Source organism: Eptatretus burgeri, chromosome 7 (assembly GCF_056783735.1).
Source record: "Eptatretus burgeri isolate ZD-2024b chromosome 7, Ebu_testis_v1, whole genome shotgun sequence".
In the NCBI taxonomy this organism is placed as follows: domain Eukaryota; kingdom Metazoa; phylum Chordata; class Myxini; order Myxiniformes; family Myxinidae; genus Eptatretus; species Eptatretus burgeri.
The window spans coordinates 23,140,746-23,164,291 of NC_140967.1; the positions used below are offsets into that span (position 1 = coordinate 23,140,746).

Sequence of the window (23,546 nt, forward strand, 5' to 3'; positions counted from 1 at the left end):
TTGATGTTGCTGGTGGATGTCTTGGAACTTACCAGACGGCAAAGAAGAATTTCCTCTCTCAAGGGACACTGGATACCATTGACCAGAGTTGCAGGGCCAGGCTGAATGGCATAGCTGAGCTGTTCAAGAAGCCGAGGTGTAAAACTGTACGTCCGCTAAGGGTGGATAAGGAGGCCGATATGCAAGGAATCTGTGAGGGGTTTGAGCATCACCTGTGGTCAGGTGATTTTCATCCTGCTTACAGGAGAATTTGCACATTGTGTTCCTCTCAGCCCGTCTCTCGATGTACTGCAGGTAGAGCAGAGGATGGTGGGGTCTTGACAGATCAGTCTGAAGTGAAGCACCGCTGGGCCAGTTACTTTGAGCAGCTGTACCAGGCTGATCCACCAGTTGTCGAGTTGGATGTTAGGGGTGTTACTATCCGTATTGCTAACCCTCCAATCAACTGTGATCCAACTTCATTTGTGTAAACACAGGCTGCGGTGAACCAGTTGAAATGGGGTAAACATCCTGGGATCTGTGTCATCCATGCTGAACTTTCCAAGGCTGTTGGAAATGCTGTACATGTGTCATTGCATGTAGTTCTCTGCTCTGCCTGGAGCACAGGCAGAATCCCAACTGATTGGAAGAGGGGCCTTGTTGTCCCTCTCTGGAAAGGGAAGGGTGATCGCCAAGATTGCAACAACTGCTGAGGGGTGATGCTGCTTTCAGTGCTGGACAGGGTCTTTGCTCAGATAATTCTAGATAGGGTTCGCCACCATCTGCTTGAGCACCAGGGTCCAGAGCAGTCAGGCTTTACACCAAAGAGGTTAACGATTGACCGTATCCTTGCTCTTCGGGTCCTCACCGAATGCAGAGGAGAGTTTCAAAAGGGGCTGCTTGCAGCCTATGTTGGTCTCTGTAAACTGTTCAATCCAGTAAAACGGAATGCCCTCTGGAGATTCTTGGTCTTCGTGGGGTGCCACCAAAGCTGGTCAATCTGATGTCTGAACTATACTCTGATACTGATAGTGCTGTGAGATGTGGTAATACCATCTCAGACTTATTTTCAGTTGTTACTGCAGTTCGTCAGGGGGTGTGTACTAGCCCCCACACTTTTTAGCACTTGTATGGACTGGATTATGGGGAGGATGTCAGAGAGATCAAGTTGTAGTGCATCATTTAGGAATGTCAAGATCTCTGACCTTGATTTCGCAAATGATGCAGTCATCTTTGCAGACTCTAGATATCCTTTTGGGGGCCCTCGAGGTGCTGAATGAGGAGTCGGAGCCACTGGGATTATGGGTTTCCTGGGTAAAAATGAAGATCCAAGCTTTCATTGACATCTTGGATGCTGCTATCTTGGCTGGACCTGTTTGTGTCGAGGATGTTGAGGTCACGGAGAGATTCAATTCCCTTGGCAGTGATATTCATGTTTGCTCGCTGTGAGCCAAAGGTCAATAGACATCTGGGTCGGGCATGGGTAGTCATGGATTCACTGGATCATGGGATGTGGCGTTGCCAGTACCTGTGCAAGAGGACGAAAGTCCGAGTCTTCAGGTCCTTGGTGCTTCCAGTCTTGCTCTGTGGATGTGAGACTTGGACTTAATTCCTTTGGTACCAGGCCTCTTCGGAGAATCCTTGGCTGTCGCTGGTCGGACTTTGTGTCCAACGAGCAGTTGCTGAGAGAGACTCAAATGAGATATGTTACCTGCATCGTCTGTGAGAATTAGCTGCGGCTGTATGGACATGTGGCTCATTTTCCTGACGCTGATCCAACTTACCAGATTCTCTCAGTGAGGGAGCCTTGTGAGTTGAGGAGGCCAATGGGCTGACCATGTGCCTCGTGGTTGCAGCAGGTTGATCGGCATCAGGGAGATGGGGATGGGCCGGGCATATGCCTGGGGGATGGCCAGACGGAGGCCCCTGGAGTGGACACAGCAACACACTGCTCCAGCGCATGCTCCCATACTTGACCTGACCTGACTCTCCTTCACGTCCCGTAGTTGTGCATGTCTTCTCTTCTACACTATGCCAGTCTGTTTTTGCATTTTTCTGTGGGTTTGTTATCCAGGCCTTGACTTCAGTTGATAATAAATAGAGGTTGCACATCGGGTGTTATGGTTTGTCTCAGAGACGAGACTATTACAACTGTTGTGGGTTCAAAAAGCTAAGGAAATTGCACGTTTGTAATAGGATATCAGAGGAGTTGCTAACTAACCCATTCCACAAATAAAAACGAAACAAAATAAACATTTCAATCGAATACTGTACTGAACAGTAATGATGTGCAGAAAGTTGTGGATTTGTTGAGAGGAAAGCTTGGCTACAAGCCCCATCTTGGATACTCATACAAGTCCCATCTTGATCACTCATACAAGTCCCATCTTGATCACTCATACAAGTCCCATCTTGGCCACTCATACAAGTCCCATCTTGGCCACTCATACAAGTCCCATCTTGGCCACTCATACTAGTCCCATCTTGGCCACTCATACTAGTCCCATCTTGGCCACTCATACCAGTCCCATCTTGGCCACTCATACAAGTCCCATCTTGAATACAAATCACATCTTGAATAAAAGTCCTATCTTGGATACAAGTCCAATCTTGGATACTCATACAAGTCCCATCTTGGATACAAGTGCATTCTTGGTCACAGGTTCAATTCAAATCTTCATTGTAGAAAGTATACAGTTTAAGTTCGGGTGTCATAAAGACAGATACATTTTACTCGTTTAACAATTCATTTGTTGAAATGTTCAAAATATTTCATGTGATACACTCAGGCCTAGGTTTGTTCTGTATTCCCAGTTTTAACCTGATGTAAACAGGATCACTCTAGTCCCTCTCACCTCTCATCCCTCCACATAAAAGCTACAATTATATATTGTGAATTTGCCCTCATTTGTAAGCATGCAGGGTGACCCACGAAACGATAACAGTTTTCATTAATTTGTATGTTGGTAAGCAGTGATTTCTAGCACCACATATCTCTTCGCATAGCAAGAGAATCTTGTGGAAAATAACCATGTGGTGTAGTGTTAGACGTGGTTATTTAGGGGTGTTTATTAACAGAGAAGATTAATCAAAGGGACAGTTAATTCTACCTGGTATATGGCCATGCTTTACAAAGACCTTTTGCCACGTTTGTGTAACATGGGCAAACACTATCGCTCCAGTAAGATGATGCAACTACCCTGAATGTGAAAGTTGCCCTTGGCTTTCTCCATGAGCTTCTCAAAGATCATGTCATTTCTCGTAAGTTCCCAGACAGGCACTAAAATGGAATACGATGGCCCACTCACAGCCCAGACCAAAATCGATTATTTTTGATTCTCCGTGAGTCTTTACACCAAAGCCATGAACTCTCATGGAGCCGAGAGTTGTGGAATTGTGCAAATCGATGGAGGAGGACTTATGGAGCAGAGTAGTGAAAAATTGTATCCGTCGGTTGAAGGAAGTGCACCAGCCCCATACTGGTCACACTAACCAAGTGGTTCATGAAGAATAAATCTGCAAAGAAGGTTCTTCATATTCGATAAACATATTGGTTATTGCCTTGGAAACAGTAATTTTATTGAAAGTTTCAATCGCAATGTAAATGCGTCATTATTTTGTGGCTCACCCTGTACCTTTGTGGCCTCAAATTCAGGATTGATGAGTAGTTGCACGGAGGATGTGGTCGAAGTGAAAACATGGTCTTTTTGGGCTTGGAACACAGAAGTTGGTAAAATCTCAGTGTCTTTGTGCTATCCCACAGTGGATAATGTGCTGTTCTATGCATTTCAAAAGTCAACGGTGTTATGAACATTTAAAACCAGGTTGCATTGTGCAACAACCTCGGCAAAAATACATCGGTCATTTGAATGTGAAACGAGGGCCAGATGTATGAAAATGTGAGCTTCCGTTAATGCAATTTGCTGGAGAATTCATGGCAATGCGGGGTACATTCCTGGCCAGACAATGATTAAAGCCAGGTGGCATGATGTCAGAAGCCATCACGTGGTCTTTATACAGTCAATCAAATAAGCTGAGCCACGGCTGCCATGCTCTCGACTAATCACTTACCTCAAGGTAGAGAGACAAAGACAGAGAAGAAGGACAATGCTGTATCTGATGAGGATAATAAACCAATCTTCCAAAACAACAATTCCAATGGCATCTGAGAGAAAAGGTACAAAGCATCCCTCGGGTACCACATCAAGGCATCCATTGTGTATCATGCCGAGGCATCCCTCGGGTATCACGCCGAGGCATCCCTCGGGTATCACGCCGAGGCATCCCTCGGGTATCACGCCGAGGCATCCCTCGGGTATCACGCCGAGGCATCCCTCGGGTATCACGCTGAGGCATCCCTCGGGTATCACGCCGAGGCATCTGTCGGGTATCACGCCGGGGCATCCCTCGGGTATCACGCCGAGGCATCCCTCGGGTATCACGCCGAGGCATCCCTCGGGTATCACGCCGAGGCATCCCTCGGGTATCACGCCGAGGCATCCCTCGGGTATCACGCCGAGGCATCCCTCGGGTATCACGACGAGGCATCCCTCGGGTATCACGACGAGGCATCCCTCGGGTATCACGACGAGGCATCCCTCGGGTATCACGCCGAGGCATCCCTCGGGTATCACGCCGAGGCATCCCTCGGGTATCACGCCGAGGAATCCCTCGGGTATCACGACGAGGCATCCCTCGGGTATCACGACGAGGCATCCCTCGGGTATCACGACGAGGCATCCCTCGGGTATCACGACGAGGCATCCCTCGGGTATCACGACGAGGCATCCCTCGGGTATCACTCCGAGGCATCCCCCAGGTGCCACGCTGAGGCATCATGTGAATGGAGGTCAAAGTAGCAAAGCCTCAGGAACCAGGTTTCAACCTGCTTAAGAAATTCTGCATTTGGCAAAGCTACACCACTGAGAATTAATACCATTTACTCTCAAGTTGTCAGGAAATATCAATGAACATTTACCAAATATGAAATTGAAAGTTTTTTCTTTAAACCCCATAAACATCTTCGTGCTGATATCGGAGCTAGTTCACTCGCAAAGGGATTCTGCAATTTGTTTCCTTCAAATGTTGTTATGGCATGTTTCCTGTAACAGTGAACACTGACGATTTTCACCTTCACCTGTGAATGTCACCGTTTTGCTGAAATGGCCAATTGTTTTGGAACTTTCACAAAAACACAGGAAAATACTGAAGGGTGGAATTATACCGCGGGATTTGGGAAAGGCCTGCAAGCACACGGCTCTGAGCGGAAACAAATCATAGAGTACGAAATGGAAAAGAAAAGTTTGTTATCAATGGCAGGTGTTTGCGGAACTGGGAGAACAAGCTCCAAATATGTATTACATGTTCATAATCCATGGCCTGAGTTACAAAAGGGGATTCAAGGCTAGGAAATAGAGACACAGTAGAGATGCAATTGGAAATGACAATCCAATGTCGTCGTTTCGCATGCAACCTGTGGCTGATGGTTGCAATCATCTTCTGGAAGGACTGCTGTGCCACTGATGCGGTGTCCGTTACCAGTAAGCTTGGTACTCATTTTGCTAAACTCGGAAGGATGACAGGCTGAGTCAACCCACCTGGTGTTATTTAAACAGCACGACAGGGCTCAAAGTCAAGACCCTGAGATTTTAAGTCAGCCACCTTAACCGTTAAGCCAACACCAGGCTTGACAATCTGTCAACACGACGTGATGGGAAATGAAGAAATGTTTTCGTGAGTTGTTCACAATTGGTGGAGTAAGTCTCGACACAATATCCAGGCGTCGCTAATTACAGAACAACAGTGGCTTCTACCATACCTATGGCTCATCCACAACAGCCTCGACACGTGCCCACCCACGTACCTGGAACATGTCCGTGTCGGGGTTGTGCGTGTACTCCACCACCACGGTATGGTTCCGCGACAGCGTGTACGAGATGCTATGCTGATCTTTGCTGCTCACGGCCTGAAGGAAAGAAAGGTGTGCAAGTGGGATAAACAAGCCATGCAATTCATAGATTTTTGAAAAACAAAGTCAATCAGAGAGTTGGATGAACACCATGATTCAAACTTTCATCGTCTAATCATGAAGAAAGTATAAACATTAAACAAGTTTAATTGAGTGTTCACCTTAAATATCCATGAGCCAGGAAGACGGCCACAAGTAAAGAGTTAACAAAAGAAAAAGTACCAATGAAATGAAAGGATGAATAAAATGTAGTACAAGGAAGAAAGTGTGGTTGGGTCTGGAGCCAATTGGTATTCGGTAAAAACCACAAGGAATGAAAACAGGCAAACGGTTAAGAACACACCAACAGGTTAGTATACCTCATTTGACTCATTTGCTGTGAAGTATATTATACCAAATGTAGAAATGTCAAAATTTTTTGAGGTTTTTCTTTTGCCACAAAATCCAACCAACACACACTAACACACACACACACACACACACACACACACACACACACACACACACACACACACACACACACACACACACACACACACACACACACACACACACACACACACACACACACACACACACACACACACACACACACACACACACACACACACCAAAAGTATGTTAAAGTACTTGTATTCTGGTGTTCTGCCCGAAGGCAGGTCCAGCACTGCTGAAGGAGTTTCTTGGCACAGTTAATACTGGGTGGTTTGCCTTTGCCTTCCCAGCGGTAGTTAAGGCAGGAATTTGTAATTTGTTGAGGGTGTCAGAAATAGCTCGCCCACTCTTCGTGAAGGACACCGTGAGATCTTTCAGATCCAGCAACTAATGCAGGCAGATGGGACACCCGCTTTAATGTCCAGCCGAGGGACGGCACACACACGTTGATGAACCACCCTCCCTGTGAAACATGCGGGTGACAGTTTATAGCTGGGTGTGGATTCAAACCCGTGCTAGATGGCAGAGAGGTGAGTGTGCGTACCTCTCGGCCATCCTGTCAGCCTATATCAATGTAAAGACCCCAAATATGCAGCAGTGCAGGAGGAGGTGTTTTCGTTTCGGATAGCGCTCGAGTCAGCAGGCAGAATCCCCGTTAGGCAGATTTGAGCTTGAAATCTTAATCATATTCTTCTTCTTTTTCTTCTTGCGTATGCAGCACATTTGCTGCAGGTAGAATTACTTGCTGAGGGAGCAACTGCATCGCTGATGCAGTGCCCCTTGTAGGTTACAGAAAAATTTGGAATTTGGCCATGGTGGCAGAGATAGCTCACCTACTCTTCACAAAGGACACCGTGGGGTCTTTAACGTCCACCAACGAATGCCAGCAGATGGAACGTCCAGTTTAACGTCCATCTGAGGGACAGTATTCCTGGTGTTGGCTTAACGGTTAGGGTGGTGGGTTTAGGATCCTAGGATCCTGAGTTCAAACCCCACTCGGCTGTTGAATTAATAACAGGTGGGGTTGACCCTGCCTGTCATCCTTCCAAGGTCGGCAAAATGAGTGCCAGCATGCTGGTGTACCGTGTCGGAGTGGCGACCCGTCCAAGATTGTGTCAGCCAAGGAGTCTGCTTAGGCAGCACCAACGCTCTGCACAGAGTATGGTCCAAATGGATGGATGAGGGACAGTACACACATTGATGAATCACCCTGCCTGTGAAACACCGGGATGACAATTTATGGCTGGGTCGAGATTCAAACCCAGGCGAGACAGCTTACAGATGAATATGCATACTTCTTGGCCTTCCTGACAACCCTGGAAACGTGCGATGTCGCAACATTTTCAGATCATGGTCACCAATCAAAGGCCTAAATTAACTGATATTTCACCTGAGCAGCAGTATTTGGTTGAAACCAATAAAGCTTTGAATTTATGGGGTGAAATTGCTGAAGAAAGTCCCAGTGGCATTCTTGGTACCAGGGCTTTGAGATTCATGGATGGAAAAAAACAGCCTGTCCACCTGTTTCATTTCCAAACATTGTTATCCTTCACAACAACAGCTCTGGGCATTGTAACCGAACCTTGACCAACATTTGAGGATCTCGAACTAACTTCACGATCAGTGCAGTTATAACATGACACAACAAAACATGTCCACATGCATCGCTTCACATGGGACCCAAAATGGGACTTCCTTCAATCTCAACATTATCAAATCCCTCCGTCGCTCCCTGCAAATTTGCTTCTGGCATCTGCTTTTCATTCAACGGCAAAAAACCAACCATAGCATTCTCCCCGGCTTATGCCTTATCCTTTCCATAAAGATGAGGACGACGACGAAGAATGAGGAGGAAAAAAAAAATTATCGATTCCCGGCCAAGTAAACGGCACTCCTGCTGCCCCATGCTTTATTGCCTGCCCAGCTTATGCTGGCAGGTTATTACACAGCGCTTCACTTGAGCAATGGGCCTGCAGGGTTCAATGGCCACCCTCGGGACGCACGCCTCTGACACCCTAATGCACAACGCAATGAGCGCGGCACAAGGAAAGGCTTTCATAATTTATTTGGCGGTTCTGTTTATCCTCCCCATGATAAATGTGAGGAGTCCTCACATGCCGCAAGAGCTCCTAAGGGGGCGAAACGGAAAACTTCCCTGAGGCATGGAGGGAAATCTGCACAAAAGCTTGACCTGTCAGACAGTAAAAACAAGTAATGAAGAGTAAACAGAAAGTATTGAAACTCGATGAAACAGATTCGGAGCATAAATGGTTTACATTAGCGATGGGGAAACAAAAATCCAGCAAACAGATGACTCCCTTTTCACCGGCACAGGTTTTTTTGGCTATTATTGATGGCTCTGCTCTCACTCATCGAATAATCAACCAAGTCCAACGGACTTCCATCTGGTGAAATTGCACGTTCTCAGCAATAACCATCTGCTTCAACAAAATAAGGAACAATGATTATTTGGGATAATATAGTTATTAGGATAACTAATTCCGGTCGTGTTCAATCAATGTCTTCACACAAAAAAAAAAAAAAAACACAAGAAAGAAAGATGACAACACAGCTATCATGATGTCAGTCCCCAATAACTATTTGCCTCAACATAGATTTAGGTACCAAAGAGAAAAATAATTAGAAACATGCACGAATGCATGCACGAACGGAAGCACGCGTGCACACTCTCATAGAAGCAGCGACGGAAGCACACACAAATGCGCAGACGCATGCACTCAAATCTCAGCATAACACATGCATTGCAGTCTCACTTATTCAAATAACCCATAATTAAAATGAGATCCGAGAAAGACCTTTTTTGCCCTTTCAAAATGGTACCAATTAAAATCGACAGGTTTTAAAAGCAAAGCATGTCCATTTACTCAAGTTGGGTCACATGGAGGTTTGGAAATTAAATGCCAAATCCATTTACCTTACTGTACACATCGGGGGCTATGCTCCGCTCGGACTCCACAATCTTACGACGGCAAAGGACACGCCGTCGAATAAATAAAAGATTGGTTTAACGACAAAAAAGCAGCCAATGGAGATCAATCTCTTATGTTGGAGGGTCTTCTTTGTGGGTATGCCGCACAAGGCTGTGAGGTAGCATCGTTGGCTGAGGGTGTGGCTGTGCTGCTGATGCAATGCCCTCTGCTGGTTAAGGCAGGAATTTGTCATTTGTTCAGGGTGCCGGCGATACCTCGCCGACTCTTCGCGAAGGGCACCATGGGATCTTTAACATCCGCCAACGAATGCTGGCAGACAGGACGCATATTTAACGTCCATCCTAGGACGGATACACACATTGATGAATCACCCTGCCTGTGAAACACCAGGATGACAGTATATAGCTGAGTCAGGATTCAAATCCCAACTATGCAGGTTTGAGGTGAGTATGCGTACCTCTAGGCCTTCCTGTCAGCCAATGTCACCTGTATGATTGTGATGGAGAGATGTCCACAGGGCATCCCCACCATAGAAACGAGCTTCCTGGCTCTAAACACAGTTTGCCTTACCAATCAGCACATCTGATTATTGTATAGAACAGTTCATATATATTGTTCCCATCTGCGGGCAAATAACATTCTACATTCTTGTCTTATAGATCGTTGACTTAAGGTACTGTAATCTCACTTTCAGTGATGTTCATAACGTTGATCTGTGTTCAGCATTTTGAAAGTTAAAAAATAAAAATTGGACCACTGGACCTGCAGCCTATCTGGACCCTCGCCGAATGTTGTAACCAAAATTTGGTAGCATTCTGAATGATGGGTCTGTAGAGGAAGATTTTTTGAAGGAATTTAAGGGATTTTCTCCAAAATTTACAAAGTCCACCATTTTGACACACTTCCGGAAATGTGATTGGCAACACCTCCCCAATTTAACATCACGACCCTGTCCTAATGTTGTAACCCAAATTTGGTAGCATTCTGACTGGCAGATCTGAAGAAGATTTTTGAATGAATTTATGCAACTGCCATTTTGACACACTTCTGGTCACGTGGTCATCATGACTTCTGCAATTTAATATCCATACCCTGGCCCAATGTTGCAACCCAAATTTTGTAGCATTCTGACTGGTGGGTCTGAGGAAGAAGATTTTTGAAGAAATTTACTATGTCGGCCATTTTGACCTACTTAAAATCAGGTGACGGGAATGTGCTTTGCAATCCCCGTTACCAGTCAGGAGCAGAACGTTGCTGCCAAATTTCAGCTGGATCGGCCCAGTGGTTTGGCCAGAGAAGTCGAAATAGGACATGGACGGACGGTGCACGATGGCAATACCTTTTCTGGAATTCCAATTCCAGATAAGCTAAAAACTCACACAGAAGGGAATACAAGGAATTTTAATGCAGGAGGAGGCCACTTGACTCAACCTGCCCGTGCTGCATCAACATCACATTGATGCATCCTATCAGTTTATTGACTCAATTTCACTGAGCTGTTGGGGCCGACACGGGGCATCACCAGGGAAATACAAATGTATACATACGTACACACATACACCTTATGAGGACTATTTATATTTTAAAAGGGTGGTTAGAGGGGGGAAGGGGAAAAAAAACAAAAAAACACACATACTGCCAATATTGATGTACCATTTAGGTACCTATGTAATTCCAGTTGAAACCTATTTGTTTCCGATGCCACTGCCTTTCCAGGGGTATCATTCCATGCATTAACTACTATGAGTGAAAGACCCCAGACTTTCTACCATCCTAACTCTCTTCGTTGCTATATTTGTAACCTCTGGCCTTGCCACTGTTCATTCTGCTGAAAAACTTCTGAATTTATTGTCTTTTCCCTTCATTACCATAAACATTTACATACATCAGATGACCTCTTAATCGTCTCCTTTCTGATGTATAAAATCCTGTTTCCATCATCCGCTCTTCCTAGCCTCAGAAAGGATCTAGTTGTTAAAGGAGGAGGGCAGAGGATGGGGTGGGATGAGGGAGGGGGAGGGGTGCAAGCAGGGAGGGGGAGGGGTGCAAGCAGGGAGGGGAAGGGAGGGGAGGAGGAACCCAGCGTTGCCAGGCAACACTTTGTTAGTACCTAATAAATGCCTTCGGCTTATCTTTAACAATAACAGCACTCTTTAATTGTTTGCTCAACCATTATGGTGACATTCTGCATTTAGTTTTCCACCCCCACTGGAAATACGCTGTACACTGTGTATTTGCTCCTTTTTCTCAGATACCAATTACACTCCTGTTAGCTTCTCCCAATCTATATTACCTCACTCTCTCCTTACACATTCCTGGTTTGCCTTCCTGAAATTTAGTAGCCTTATTTCTACAATCCCACACTATAACTCGAAACAGAATTCCTGTTACCAAGTAGCCAGCTAGCACTGTTTTATCCCCAACGATTCTCCTTCCCCCACTTTATTCGAATCATTATATTAAAAACATCCCCCCCCCCCCCGGCTTCCCCACTCCTCTTCATGTCATTATCTACAAACTGGCTTAAAAAGTAATACTGGACCATTCTCATCTCCTCTTTCCTTTCCCTGTTCCTGAACCCAATCTAACGAGAAAATTAAAATCCCTCAATCAATACTCCTCCCTTACCACATGGCTTTTTGAAATCATGGACTCTTTTATCCCATGCTCTTCCTTCACACCAGTAGCCCTATTAAAACACCATATGAGTACCTTACTATTCCTACCGTGTATAATTTCTATCCACATAGTTTTGTCACCAAATACAACCAACCTCCACATAATTCGGATCATTAGTTTAAAAACACCCCCCCTGCCCCCCCTCCCACCAACCATTCCTCTTCATGTGTTATCTACAAACTGGCCTAAAAAGTAAATGTGGACTACCTATAAAAGCACCCTACGAGTACCAATTACTATTCCTAACATGTATAATTTCTCTCCATTAATTCCGATATATATATATATATATATATATATATATATATATATATATATATATATATATATATATATATATATATATATATATATATATATATATATATATATATATATATATATATATATATATATATATATATATACGCACGCACGCACGCACCCTAAATATATAATATATAATACTGCTTTAATACACCATGTGCTGTGTACAGGAAGGGTGTTGGATTGAACTCCATTCAATGTACAATGTGCACTGAGTGGGTTCATAAAAAATGTAGTGGTGTGACAGGGTCATTAACCAGTGTGGTGGCTACATTCAAGTGTAAGGTGTGCATTTAGGGAATTGCAGATGGAGGAAATGTTGAGTTGGATCTTGGAGATAGCATGAAGTTGGAAGGTGTGAAAACATTTTGTTACCGAGGAGACATGCTGAATGGAGAAGGTGGATCAGACTCGGTGACGGTTTCTTGAGTGGACTGCCTTAATACAGATTGCTGCCACACCTCATCCTATTTTATCTTTCCTATAATACCTATACAACTATCTTGTAGCCTCTGAGGCAGGGCTCAATGTTAACTTCAATCCAACCTCTTCATGGGACAGTGAGGTGTTAGATTTTACCTGTCCAGTCCACCACTGCACACCTGAGCAGCTATCTTTCTGTGATCATGTGGGACGATACCATCATATTTCTTTGACGTTTTCACCAGCATGCAGGGGTGGTTGGGTCTAAAAAGATCCTTTTAGTTGCCACTAATAACCATGGCTTTACATGAAAAAGAACAACTACGTTTGAAGTTTAGCTACCTCATGTTTATTAAACTTCCAGATAGTAAAATTGACTTTTCCTTTGGACAAGTTTATTGAGGTTTTTACTTGTCCGATGGATAAAACTGCCTATACCAGACAGTCGGACAACTGTTAATGTTTAGTTGTGCTCGTACTGTCCTTCAATTTCACACTTCGATAAACCATGTCTTGCTAACTGCAAGTATATCATACTCCTTATTATCTAATTTTGCTTCAAGCTTTTCCATATTATGCTTCTGACATTGCTATAAAATATTTTTCAACTTTCCCCTTTCTGTAATTGTATTTTAAAGCCTGCCCTTACAAAGTTTTGTTATCAGTTGGAGTTCTTCCCTTTTTAAGCCTCTCAATCATCCTTCCACCTAAAAAAAAGCCTCAATTTTACAGCTAAAAATGAAAGAGCCAACAAAATATTCATCAAACTTGAGAGTTCATGGAACAAGCAAGAATATAATTGCTAATTTCATCACACAAATAGTAATCAGTGTGGGTGGCAAAGGAAGTATGAATAGATAAAACAATGACCATAAATGGTGGTTGGTCTGCCTTGATTAAAAGGAAAAAAACGGATGTTCCCAGCCTTACCCCTCATTGGAGCAAAAGAGAGAACAATGGGGGCAGGGGTTCAGACAGGAAGGGGGCAGGGGTTCAGACAGGAAGGGGGCAGGGGTTCAGACAGGAAGGGGGCAGGGGTTCAGACAGGAAGGGGGCAGGGGTTCAGACAGGAAGGGGGCAGGGGTTCAGACAGGAAGGGGGCAGGGGTTCAGACAGGAAGGTGGCAGGGGTTCAGACAGGAAGGGGGCAGTGGTTCAGACAGGAAGGGGGCATGGGGTTCAGACAGGAAGGGGGCAGGGGTTCAGACAGGAAGGGGGCAGGGGTTCAGACAGGAAGGGGGCAGGGGTTCAGACAGGAAGGGGGCAGGGGTTCAGACAGGAAGGGGGCAGGGGTTCAGACAGGAAGGGGGCAGGGGTTCAGACAGGAAGGGGGCAGGGGTTCAGACAGGAAGGTGGCAGGGGTTCAGACAGGAAGGGGGCAGGGGTTCAGCCAGGAAGGGGGCAGGAGTTCAGACAGGAAGGGGGCAGAGGTTCAGACAGGAAGGGGGCAGGGGTTCAGACAGGAAGGGGGCAGGGGTTCAGACAGGAAGGGGGCAGGGGTTCAGACAGGAAGGGGGCAGGGGTTCAGACAGGAAGGGGGCAGGGGTTCAGACAGGAAGGGGGCAGGGGTTCAGACAGGAAGGGGGCAGGGGTTCAGACAGGAAGGGGGCAGGGGTTCAGACAGGAAGGGGGCAGGGGTTCAGAGAGGATGGGGGCTGGGGTTCAGACAGGAAGGGGGCAGGGGTTCAGACAGGAAGGGGGCAGGGGTTCAGACAGGAGGGGGGCAGAGGTTCAGACAGGAAGGGGGCAGAGATTCAGACAGGGAGGGGGCAGAGGTTCAGACAGGAAGGGGGTAGCGTTTAAAACAGGAAGGGGGCAGCGGTTCAGACATGAAGGGGGCAGAGGTTCAAACAGCAAAGCATTCGTGTTTGAACCTCTGCCCCCATTGTTCTCTATTTTGCTCAGATGAAGGGTACGGCCCGAAAAGTCCGTTTTTCCTTTTAATCAGGGTGTATCAACTCCCATTTAATGCAGTTTTCATCTTTTTTTCATGTCATTCGCAAAATTAGATTAGATCTATTCTTTGTTCATGGAACACCTTGTCCTGTGCAGTCTTGAGAAAAAGGACACAAAAAGGGTATTTTCATCTTTTGCTTTGTGTTTTGAAGCACAATCTATTGTACATTTCCAAAAAGTCATGACTTTGTCTGAATCTCTAGATTCCCCAATGTTGTGAGCGTGTGCGGCAAATTTGATTGGTCGTGATGACGTAAAATGGCGTAACATTTTGTCCAAGTATTGCTAAACTGGAGGTTATTGGGAGTGCCAACCAGGTGGTTTGTACTCGAGTGTTCAAGTATATAAATCAATTGAAATAAAATAAAAGTTTTAAAGGCTGTAGAATTTTATCAGAAGTTTACTGCCCTTGATGCATCGTGTTTTACACCAGCTTGTTTAACACGTTACCTTAGTTATTCGTGCCTGTTGTTTGTCCTTTATGACGTCCCTAAAAACAGCAATTGTCCTATTTGGAATGATTTTCAATTTCGTTTGACTGCCAGACAGGCATACAGACTAAAACAAATTACCTTACTCCTGCCCGATTGGGATGGAATTCCATACAATTCGTGCTCTACAGTGTTCAAAAATACAACATTCAATTGAAATTGAGAAGTTCCTCGATCATTAGACTGACGTCTGCAGACAGAGACAGACAGACAGACAGACATAGACAGACAAAGTGAACCAATTGTTTAAGCCTGCTTTGAGCTTTGAGCTTCGTGCATGGGGTAATTACAAGAGACAAATAGATATTTGTTACACTGAGTTTACTCCCATCGTCTCCACCCCCCCCCACTCCCCCAACCCCAACCAGAATTTACTGATGCAATAAAAGAAGAACATTTTTTGATGTTGCTCATGATTATTTAACAAAATTATGTGATTATTAGGGGATCAATTTTGGTTATTAAAAAATATTATTAAATAACAATGTATGTGTTTTTTTCTGTTTTACTGGGTTTTTTTTCTTTCTGTTTTTCTGGCCATGTTGTGACACGAGCTGGATTTTGAGTTTTGTCATTTACAATGGATCTTAAATGAATGCATTTTCCCCAAATGATACTTTTCATAACAACTCTACACCATCTCTGGAAGATTCAAATTACGTTGTTACACAAAACACTAAATGCCATTAATGTCATCATTCTTGGCAAACACTTGCTCCAAAAAATATCAGGAACATTTCTCAGTGAAACAATCTTGGCTCATGAGGACAAACAGCATGTACACAGAAAGATTATGAAGGCCAACAGCATGCACACAAAGCCAACACAGACCAATTGCACAAATACAAAAGGAAAAGAAAAGCTAACAGCATGCACACAGAAAGCAATGTCTCACCACATATAACCAGTAAGGAAAAATAAAAAGTAAAACGCATTAAAAGTGGCTCTCAACGGAATCCTCTCATCTCCTCTCCCTGGTAAGGTCGGAGTCCCCCAATGCAGTGTTTTGGGCCGAATCATATTCCTAATTGTCATCAACGATCTCTCTGACTCTTGACTCTGGAAAATCCCCTTTATCTGTATTTGCTGAAGACTCCACCCTCTGCCGTGACATCCCTTACCTTCCAGATAGACAGGCAGCAGCCTCCTTTCTCTCTTCAGACCTTAAAAAAAAATTACAAGCTGCTCAAACACTTGGAATATGTCTTTCAATCCTGACAAATCTAAATCTATCTCTATCTCTATCTCTCTCTAAAAGGACCATCTGGCAAACACTCCCATCTGCTTTCTTAATAATCTTCTTGAGAAAATTCAATCTCTCAAACTTTTGGGTCTCACTATCAGGCATCAGCCATTATATTTCTTGGGCAAACCACATTTCTAAGACGGCCTCCAAAGCCAGTCACCAACTGGGCATCCTTGGTCATTGTACAAACTGGGCATCCTCCATTATTTGTCCAGATTTCCCTTTATTTTGTTCCTCAACCAAAGTCTCGGTGTCGGTCTCGGTGTCGGTCTCGGTGTCGGTCTCGGTGTCAGTCTCTCTCCCTCTCTCTCTCTCCTTTTGTTCGGTTGTGTCCTGATCCATTCAGTGTTCTAGCTCTTCCACAAACTTTGACTTTATATACAAAAAATAAAAGAAGCAGACGATATTGCCATTTTAGCAGACGTTTTTGCGAAAATAAGAATTTCGGTTTTACGGTGACCTTGACCTTTGACTGAGATTCACCAAAAACGACAAGTGTCTAAATTGGACCATGGCCGACGTCTGTACCCAGTTTGGTCATGATCGCTGAAACGGTGTGGCTGCTACAGGGTAAACAAACACACAAACAGACAGACAGGCGCACACAACCGACCAACATAATTGCCGAAATCCGAAGGATTCTGGCAATTAACAAACACACAAACAGATAGAAAGGGGTGAAAACATAACCTCCTTCACCTTCGGTGGTGGAGGTAATAATGAAAGTGTAATCCCCACCCTGGTCCAAGCACATCTGGGCTGGGTGAAAAGGCAAACCAATGCTGTTTGGCAGGTAGGTATGCTACAAGGCCATAAAGACCAATGAAAAATTTGTCCAATGGACCACCTGGCCCAATAGTGGAAATAAAAGCATAAAATAAGAAAGTTAAAACATGTTAAAGAGAGGGAAAGAAAAAAAATACATATATTAAATCAAATTAATTGACAATGCCTAAAAAGTCAGTGTACACTTGTGAAGGCATTATTAAGCGAAGCGACATGGATTTTACAAAAAGGCAAGATTGTCATTGTCGTTTGTAGAACAAGAGTGACCTGGGCCCATTCAAACTACAACTTCATGAGGAAGTTAAAAATTTATTTGTTTTATATGGCTGAAGCAAGTCGAGGTAGAAGCAAGTCCCATGTCCCTATTAACTTAGCATGAGGCTGAAACAGATGTTACACACAAATACTTTATGTTAACAGCCACACATGGGAAAAGCTTACATTGCTCGTGGAGACATGAGATTAAAAGCCAAGGAAGACCACATAATTTGCAAAACATTTGCAAGCGGACTGCAGGTGGAAAACCTTGTAGCAGTACCACGTGACCATAAATCCGAAATTGGTGACGAAGAATCTGCACGAGCGGTACATAGACACTTAATTATTTAATTAAACATAAACTTTCATTTCCAAGTGCGTTTATTTATTTATTTATTGCGTTGGTATATGCGTTTAATAATTTATTTATTTCGAATCAATATGGGAGATTTTAACCTTCATCCATAAGTAGCATGCTGCCCATCCTAAATTGCCCTGAGGGCAATAAAAGTCAACCACAATGAGTGGAGTAGCATCATTTGTAAACCAGAACAGGGAGATTACCTTTTCCCCATGAAGGACATGAATATGCCTGGTGTTGGCTTCATGGTTAGGGTGGTGGGCTTGGGATCCGAGGATCCCGAGTTCAAATCGCACTGGGCTGTTGAATTAATACCAGGTGAGGTTGACTCTGCCCGTCATCCTTCTGAGGTCGGCAAAATGAGTACCAGCTTGCTGGTATCCTGCGTCGGAGTGGTGACCTGTCCAGGATTGTGCCCAATAGCCAGGAACACTGTGCAGAGCGTTGGCGCTGCCTAAGCAGAGTATGGTCCCCAGGGAACGGAATGGAATGGACATTAATGAGCTGGCTCGGTTTTCAACGACAACCAGAGTGACATCATAATTCTGAAACTTCCAAAAGCTTAGCTTATAACGAAATCCTTAAAACTCTTACCTAACACCATATTTAAATCCAAAACCTCTGCTGTACCAGTCCTGGTATTCTGTCTGTATTGATACAACTTGCATCATTCTTCACACCTTTACAAAGAACACACTTTCCATATGATCACCTGCACATTTCTTCATGCTTTTAAACACTGCTTATTCTCACAGGCAATCGCTTAAGCTTTGCTGTGGAAACGTGCTGCGATCATAATGAACAAATCGGAATACGTACAATTTGAATTTTAGTTGCTGTATAATTGATGTGTATAAAAACACATTTAAATGCAACAAAAGCTGAACATTACCCTTTCCCCAACATGCTGAGCAACATCAATATGGTGGGAAAAAGTACATTCTTCTGTTGACCTTTTGTTTTTTTTGTCATTCACTCAAATAAGAGGATCCTGGTAAAACAAGGTGCATAAAAAACACATTTAACGTGGTAATGCACTTCTGCAAAACAGATGCACGTAGCAATAGAAAACATGTAAATTTGGAAATGATTAAATAATTCAACACGTGCAATATATAGATGAAAGGACCAATCAGATCGTCGAGCGAAACGAACATGGAACCATCATTAGACTATTTAATTAACAAATATTTTATTTCTTTCCAAAATATTAGGATTGATCAGATTTTACCTTCAATGGACATTGCATTGTGTAAAGGTAAATATATAAAGACAAGGTGCAGCTTGTTTGCTAAAGCTTTTGTAATACAATGTACAAATTTGCCAGGGCTCATCCAGTGTTTGACATTCCCAATAAACCAAAATGATAATGATGATGATGATGAAAACACAAATTAAAAGGGTACCCAAAACCCTGACCAAAGTGTCAGGTCAGGTCAGATTACATCTGTAACTTGCTACGGGTTCTATGTAAACCTGTACTAACCTGTTCCATGGTCAGCTTGTCGGTGACAAAACAGTCTCCCCCACCAAGTTTCTTGGTGGGTGTGATATGGATACCCAGCAGGATGAAGAACAAAACCTGTCAAAGGGCGGAGGAGCTCCCTGTGAGCCAACAGTCATCCGTATCTCGTGCCCCAACTGTGTCTGGAGATGTCCCACCGCAGTTGGATTACTTTTCATAAGGATGTTGGTGGCAGGATTTGCATTCCGGCTACCATAAGACCCTTCATTCCGCAAAACATTCTCAAAGCACAAAAAAAAAATCTGAAAACCCACTCCATGGGAGTACATCCTGTGCCCCTTCGCAGGGCAGCTCACCGGATGACGGGATTGGGGCAAAGCCTTCGGGACCCCCAATCTTTGATGACAAGAGGGAAACCACGGGGTAACCTTCCCAGGTCAGATTGCTGTAGTGTGTGTCAGGGTGGTGCTGAGGTGTCATCCACCACACGGCGGTCTCCTTGGGTTCACCTGAGGCGGTCCCTTCGGGTGGGTGCCTGGAATGTCCTATCCCGAAGAGAGGATGATCACCAGTCTCTGTTATGTCGGAGTTCAAGTGTTTGGACATCGGTATTGCAGCACTCTCTGAGGTTCGGAGACCGGATTGCGGTGAGATCATGGTGGGTACCTACTATTGGTCTGATCGCTCTGATGGTTACCATGCCCAAGGGGTTGCTGTAGCTGTGTCAAAGAACCTGATTCCAATTATAATTGAGGTTAACACCGGTCAACGAGCATATCATGAGACTAAGGATTCGTCACTCCTTGGGTGTCATTTCCATGGTCTCTGTTTATCCTCTGACTGAGGCGAGTGATCTCACAGTGAAGGACGCATTCTCTGCCGCGCTCGAGTCTGTGGTTGATCAGTATCCCAGGCGAGATACACTTCTCATCTTGAGGGATTTCAATGCATTGACTGGAACTGATAGGGATAGTTATGAGACGTGTGTTGGTCCCCATGGGTCTAGAACTGTGAACCAGAATAGCAAGAAGTTCCTTGACTTTGCAAGAAGTCATGGACTTAGGGTGGCTGGTTCATGGTTTCAGCACCCACAGGCTCACCGCTGGACTTGGTCTTCCAACGCTGGCGGTGTGGGAAAGGGTTTTGACCATGTGCTAATTGATGGTCACTAGAGGATGATCCAGAACTGCAGGGTCTACCGGAGTACTGAGTTCCTCAACACTGACCATAGGTTTGTTGTAGCAACTCTGAATTTGCAGCTTAAATCCAGGAGAATGGTACCATCCCAGCCTCAGCTAGATGTTGGCAAGTTCAAGGATGAGAGGGTAGCTGAGGAGGTTGCGAACAGGCTAAGTGAGATGATACTGAGAGTGCTGTGAGATGTGATTATACCATCTCTGACTTATTTCCAGTTGTTATTGGAGTTCGTCAGGGGTGTGTACTGGTCCCCACACTTTTCAGCACTTGTATTGGCTGGATTCTGGGGAGGATGTCGAAGAGATCAAGATGCGGTGCATCATTTGGGAATGTCAAGATCTCTGACCTTGATTTTGCAGATGATGCAGTCATCTTTGCGGAGACTCTAGATATCCTTTTGAGGGCCCTCGAGGTGCTGAATGAGGAGTCGGAGCCACTGGGATTACGGGTTTCCTGGGTCAAAACTAAGATCCAGGCTTTCAATGACATATTGGATGCTGCTATACTGTCTGTACCTGTTTGTAGCGAGGATATTGAGGTCACGGGGAGATTCACTTACCCTGGCTATGATATTCATGTCTCTGCTGGCTGTGAGCAGGAGGTTAACAGACATCTTGGTCGGGCCTGGGGAGTCGAGTCATGGATTTACTGGATGATGGGGTGTGGCACTGCCAGTACCTGTGCAGGAGGACAAAAGTCCGAGTCTTCGATTCCTTGGTGCTTCCAGTCTTTCTCTATGGATGTGAGACTTGGACTCTGACCAGGGATCTGAGATAGAGTCTTAATTCCTTTGGTATCAGGTCTCTTCAGAGAATCCTTGGCTATCGCTGGTCAGACTTTGTGTCCAATGAGCGTTTGCTGAGAGAGACTCAAATGAGATTTGTTACCTGCATCGTCAGTGAGCATCAGCTGCGGCTGTGTGAACATGTGGCTCATTTTCCTAATGCTGATCATGCTCACCAGATTCTTTCAGCGAAGGAGCCTTGTGAGTGGAGGAGGCCAATGGGCCGACCATGTGCCTCGTGTTTGCAGCAGGTTGATCAGCATCTCAAGGAGATGGGGATGGGCCGGGCACCTGCCTGGGGGATGGCCAAACGGAGGCCCCTGGAGTCCCGGTGGAAAGTGGACGCAGCAACGTGCTTCTCCGGCGCATGCTCCCATACCTGACCTGACAAAAGCCTCGTGTCAAATGCACAGATCAAAAATATCAGGTCTTCCTCTGCCATTGTGTCCTTGAAATATTGAAAATTCAGTAATTTGCATTAATTTATCGATGACGTCAATTCCATAGAGGAACTAGAATGGCACTCGGTAGAGCGCATCCCTCTGCCAGGCTGAACAGTTTACGTTTTGTATCCCACCGATAGACCAGATCTGGATCCGGACCTGAACCAAAATCCAATCAGCTTGTCCTTGTCACCGACCCAATTCATCAACCAAGTTTTATCATAATCCGTCCACAATGTTTTGAGATATCATGCTATATATTGTTTTGGGGGTGATCTCTCAATGGTGAAGAATCACTTTTAAAATTCTCGTGTCCGGATCGGGATCTCCACCAAAACCTAATAAATTCATCCTTGTCACACACCCAACCTGTCCAAGTTTTGTCCAAATCCGTGCACAACTTTTTGAGATATCCTGCTCACAGACAAAGAGCCAAACAGTGGTGAAAATATCATCTCCATCCACCTTCTGCGGTAGTGGTGATTACCAATCGGTTGTGTCACAATCGGTTGTGTCAAAATCTGTTTATGTTCGATGAAAAATTTCGGATTTCCACGAGTTTGTATTCGTAAGATATAGAACGTGTCGGGAATTGGTACATGAATGATGACAAAGTCCACCAGGATTCTGGAGAGCTTTAGTATCATTGTAGAATCAGAATAGGTTTGATGGTAGCGGAGGAGCAGCTGAAACCCAAATCCTATACAGTTTCTTCCTGATGACTCCGTCTTTATATATGTCGGTTCCTCCTGATACTCCATTGCAGTATTTGGTCAGTTATTTAATTCCCTCATCAGAGCTGTCTAGTTTGGGTTTGATTCCCAGCCTAACTTTAAACTGTTGTATTGGTGCTTCACTCGCAGGGTGTGACATCAGAAAGTGCACTTAACCCCTTGGATGGACCTTAAGCCAGGTGTCCCATCTGCTGGGATTAGTTGATAGAAGTTAAAAATCACACGGTGCCTTTCACGAATCGTTAGCGGGTTATCACCAGCACCGTGAATAAATTAGAAATTCTTGCCAAAATGACCTTCATTTGAACCTCCCGCCGGTTCATGAATGACTCAGGCAAAAAATGTTTTACAGTCGACCCCACAACAAGGTGGGAATGATTGCGTCGCAATTTAGTTGACATAAATTGTGAAATTCCTCATTCAAATAAGATAATGGATATTTACAACTATTCGCAGTGAATGTGCATACAAAATGTCACCTTCTTCCTCCTCATTACTGAGATTGAGTTACTGAGAAAGACGATATTTTCAAATTCGAGACCCCCATTCTGCAATTTTACAATTACAGCAAAATCTATTGGCTTCCTCCTTGACTCATTGAACAGATGTTCAAAATTCGGATTTGCAATAAGAAAACTTCAAATGATCAATGACACAGACAGAGTGAGTAACATCCTAAAACATCCCTTTGGAGAAGTCTCACAAACAAACAAAAATTTACAAAACTGGAAAACATATCTATGCTTCACAACGATGTACATGGAACCACCTGAAAGGAAGTCTGGTTATCAGCATGGGGTCAGCCAAGGAAAAGAAAGATGATAAAAGAACAACTTGTGGGCAAATGTAGAAATCTGTTGATTGGAGAAGGTGGAGCACATCTATTTACGTGTTAAAGATATTTGATAACGGAAACGAGAGCCGGGTATGTCAGCTGTAAAGCTAACATAAAGACAGGGACAACAGAAAACTGAGCCCTTGTAATCCTGATATTAAGCGAAGGGAAATATCCTGTGCAGATGAAAAAAAAAAAAAGGTCTAAAGTCAAAGATAAATTCAATCTACCATAAAAAATATTTTCAAGT

At 44.4% G+C, this 23,546-nt stretch overlaps 1 protein-coding gene across 2 annotated transcripts in view; it reads right to left on the reverse strand.

Moving 5' to 3' along the window:
* LOC147022823 (E3 ubiquitin-protein ligase pellino homolog 2-like) overlaps window positions 1–23,546 on the reverse strand; it is a 238,815-nt gene that overhangs the window by 59,078 nt on the left and 156,191 nt on the right. For both annotated transcript variants that reach the window (XM_085887700.1, XM_085887699.1), the window contains exon 4: window positions 5,843–5,944. In XM_085887700.1, the coding sequence (XP_085743826.1) occupies window positions 5,843–5,944 (102 nt within the window). The remainder of the gene's footprint in view (window positions 1–5,842; window positions 5,945–23,546) is intronic.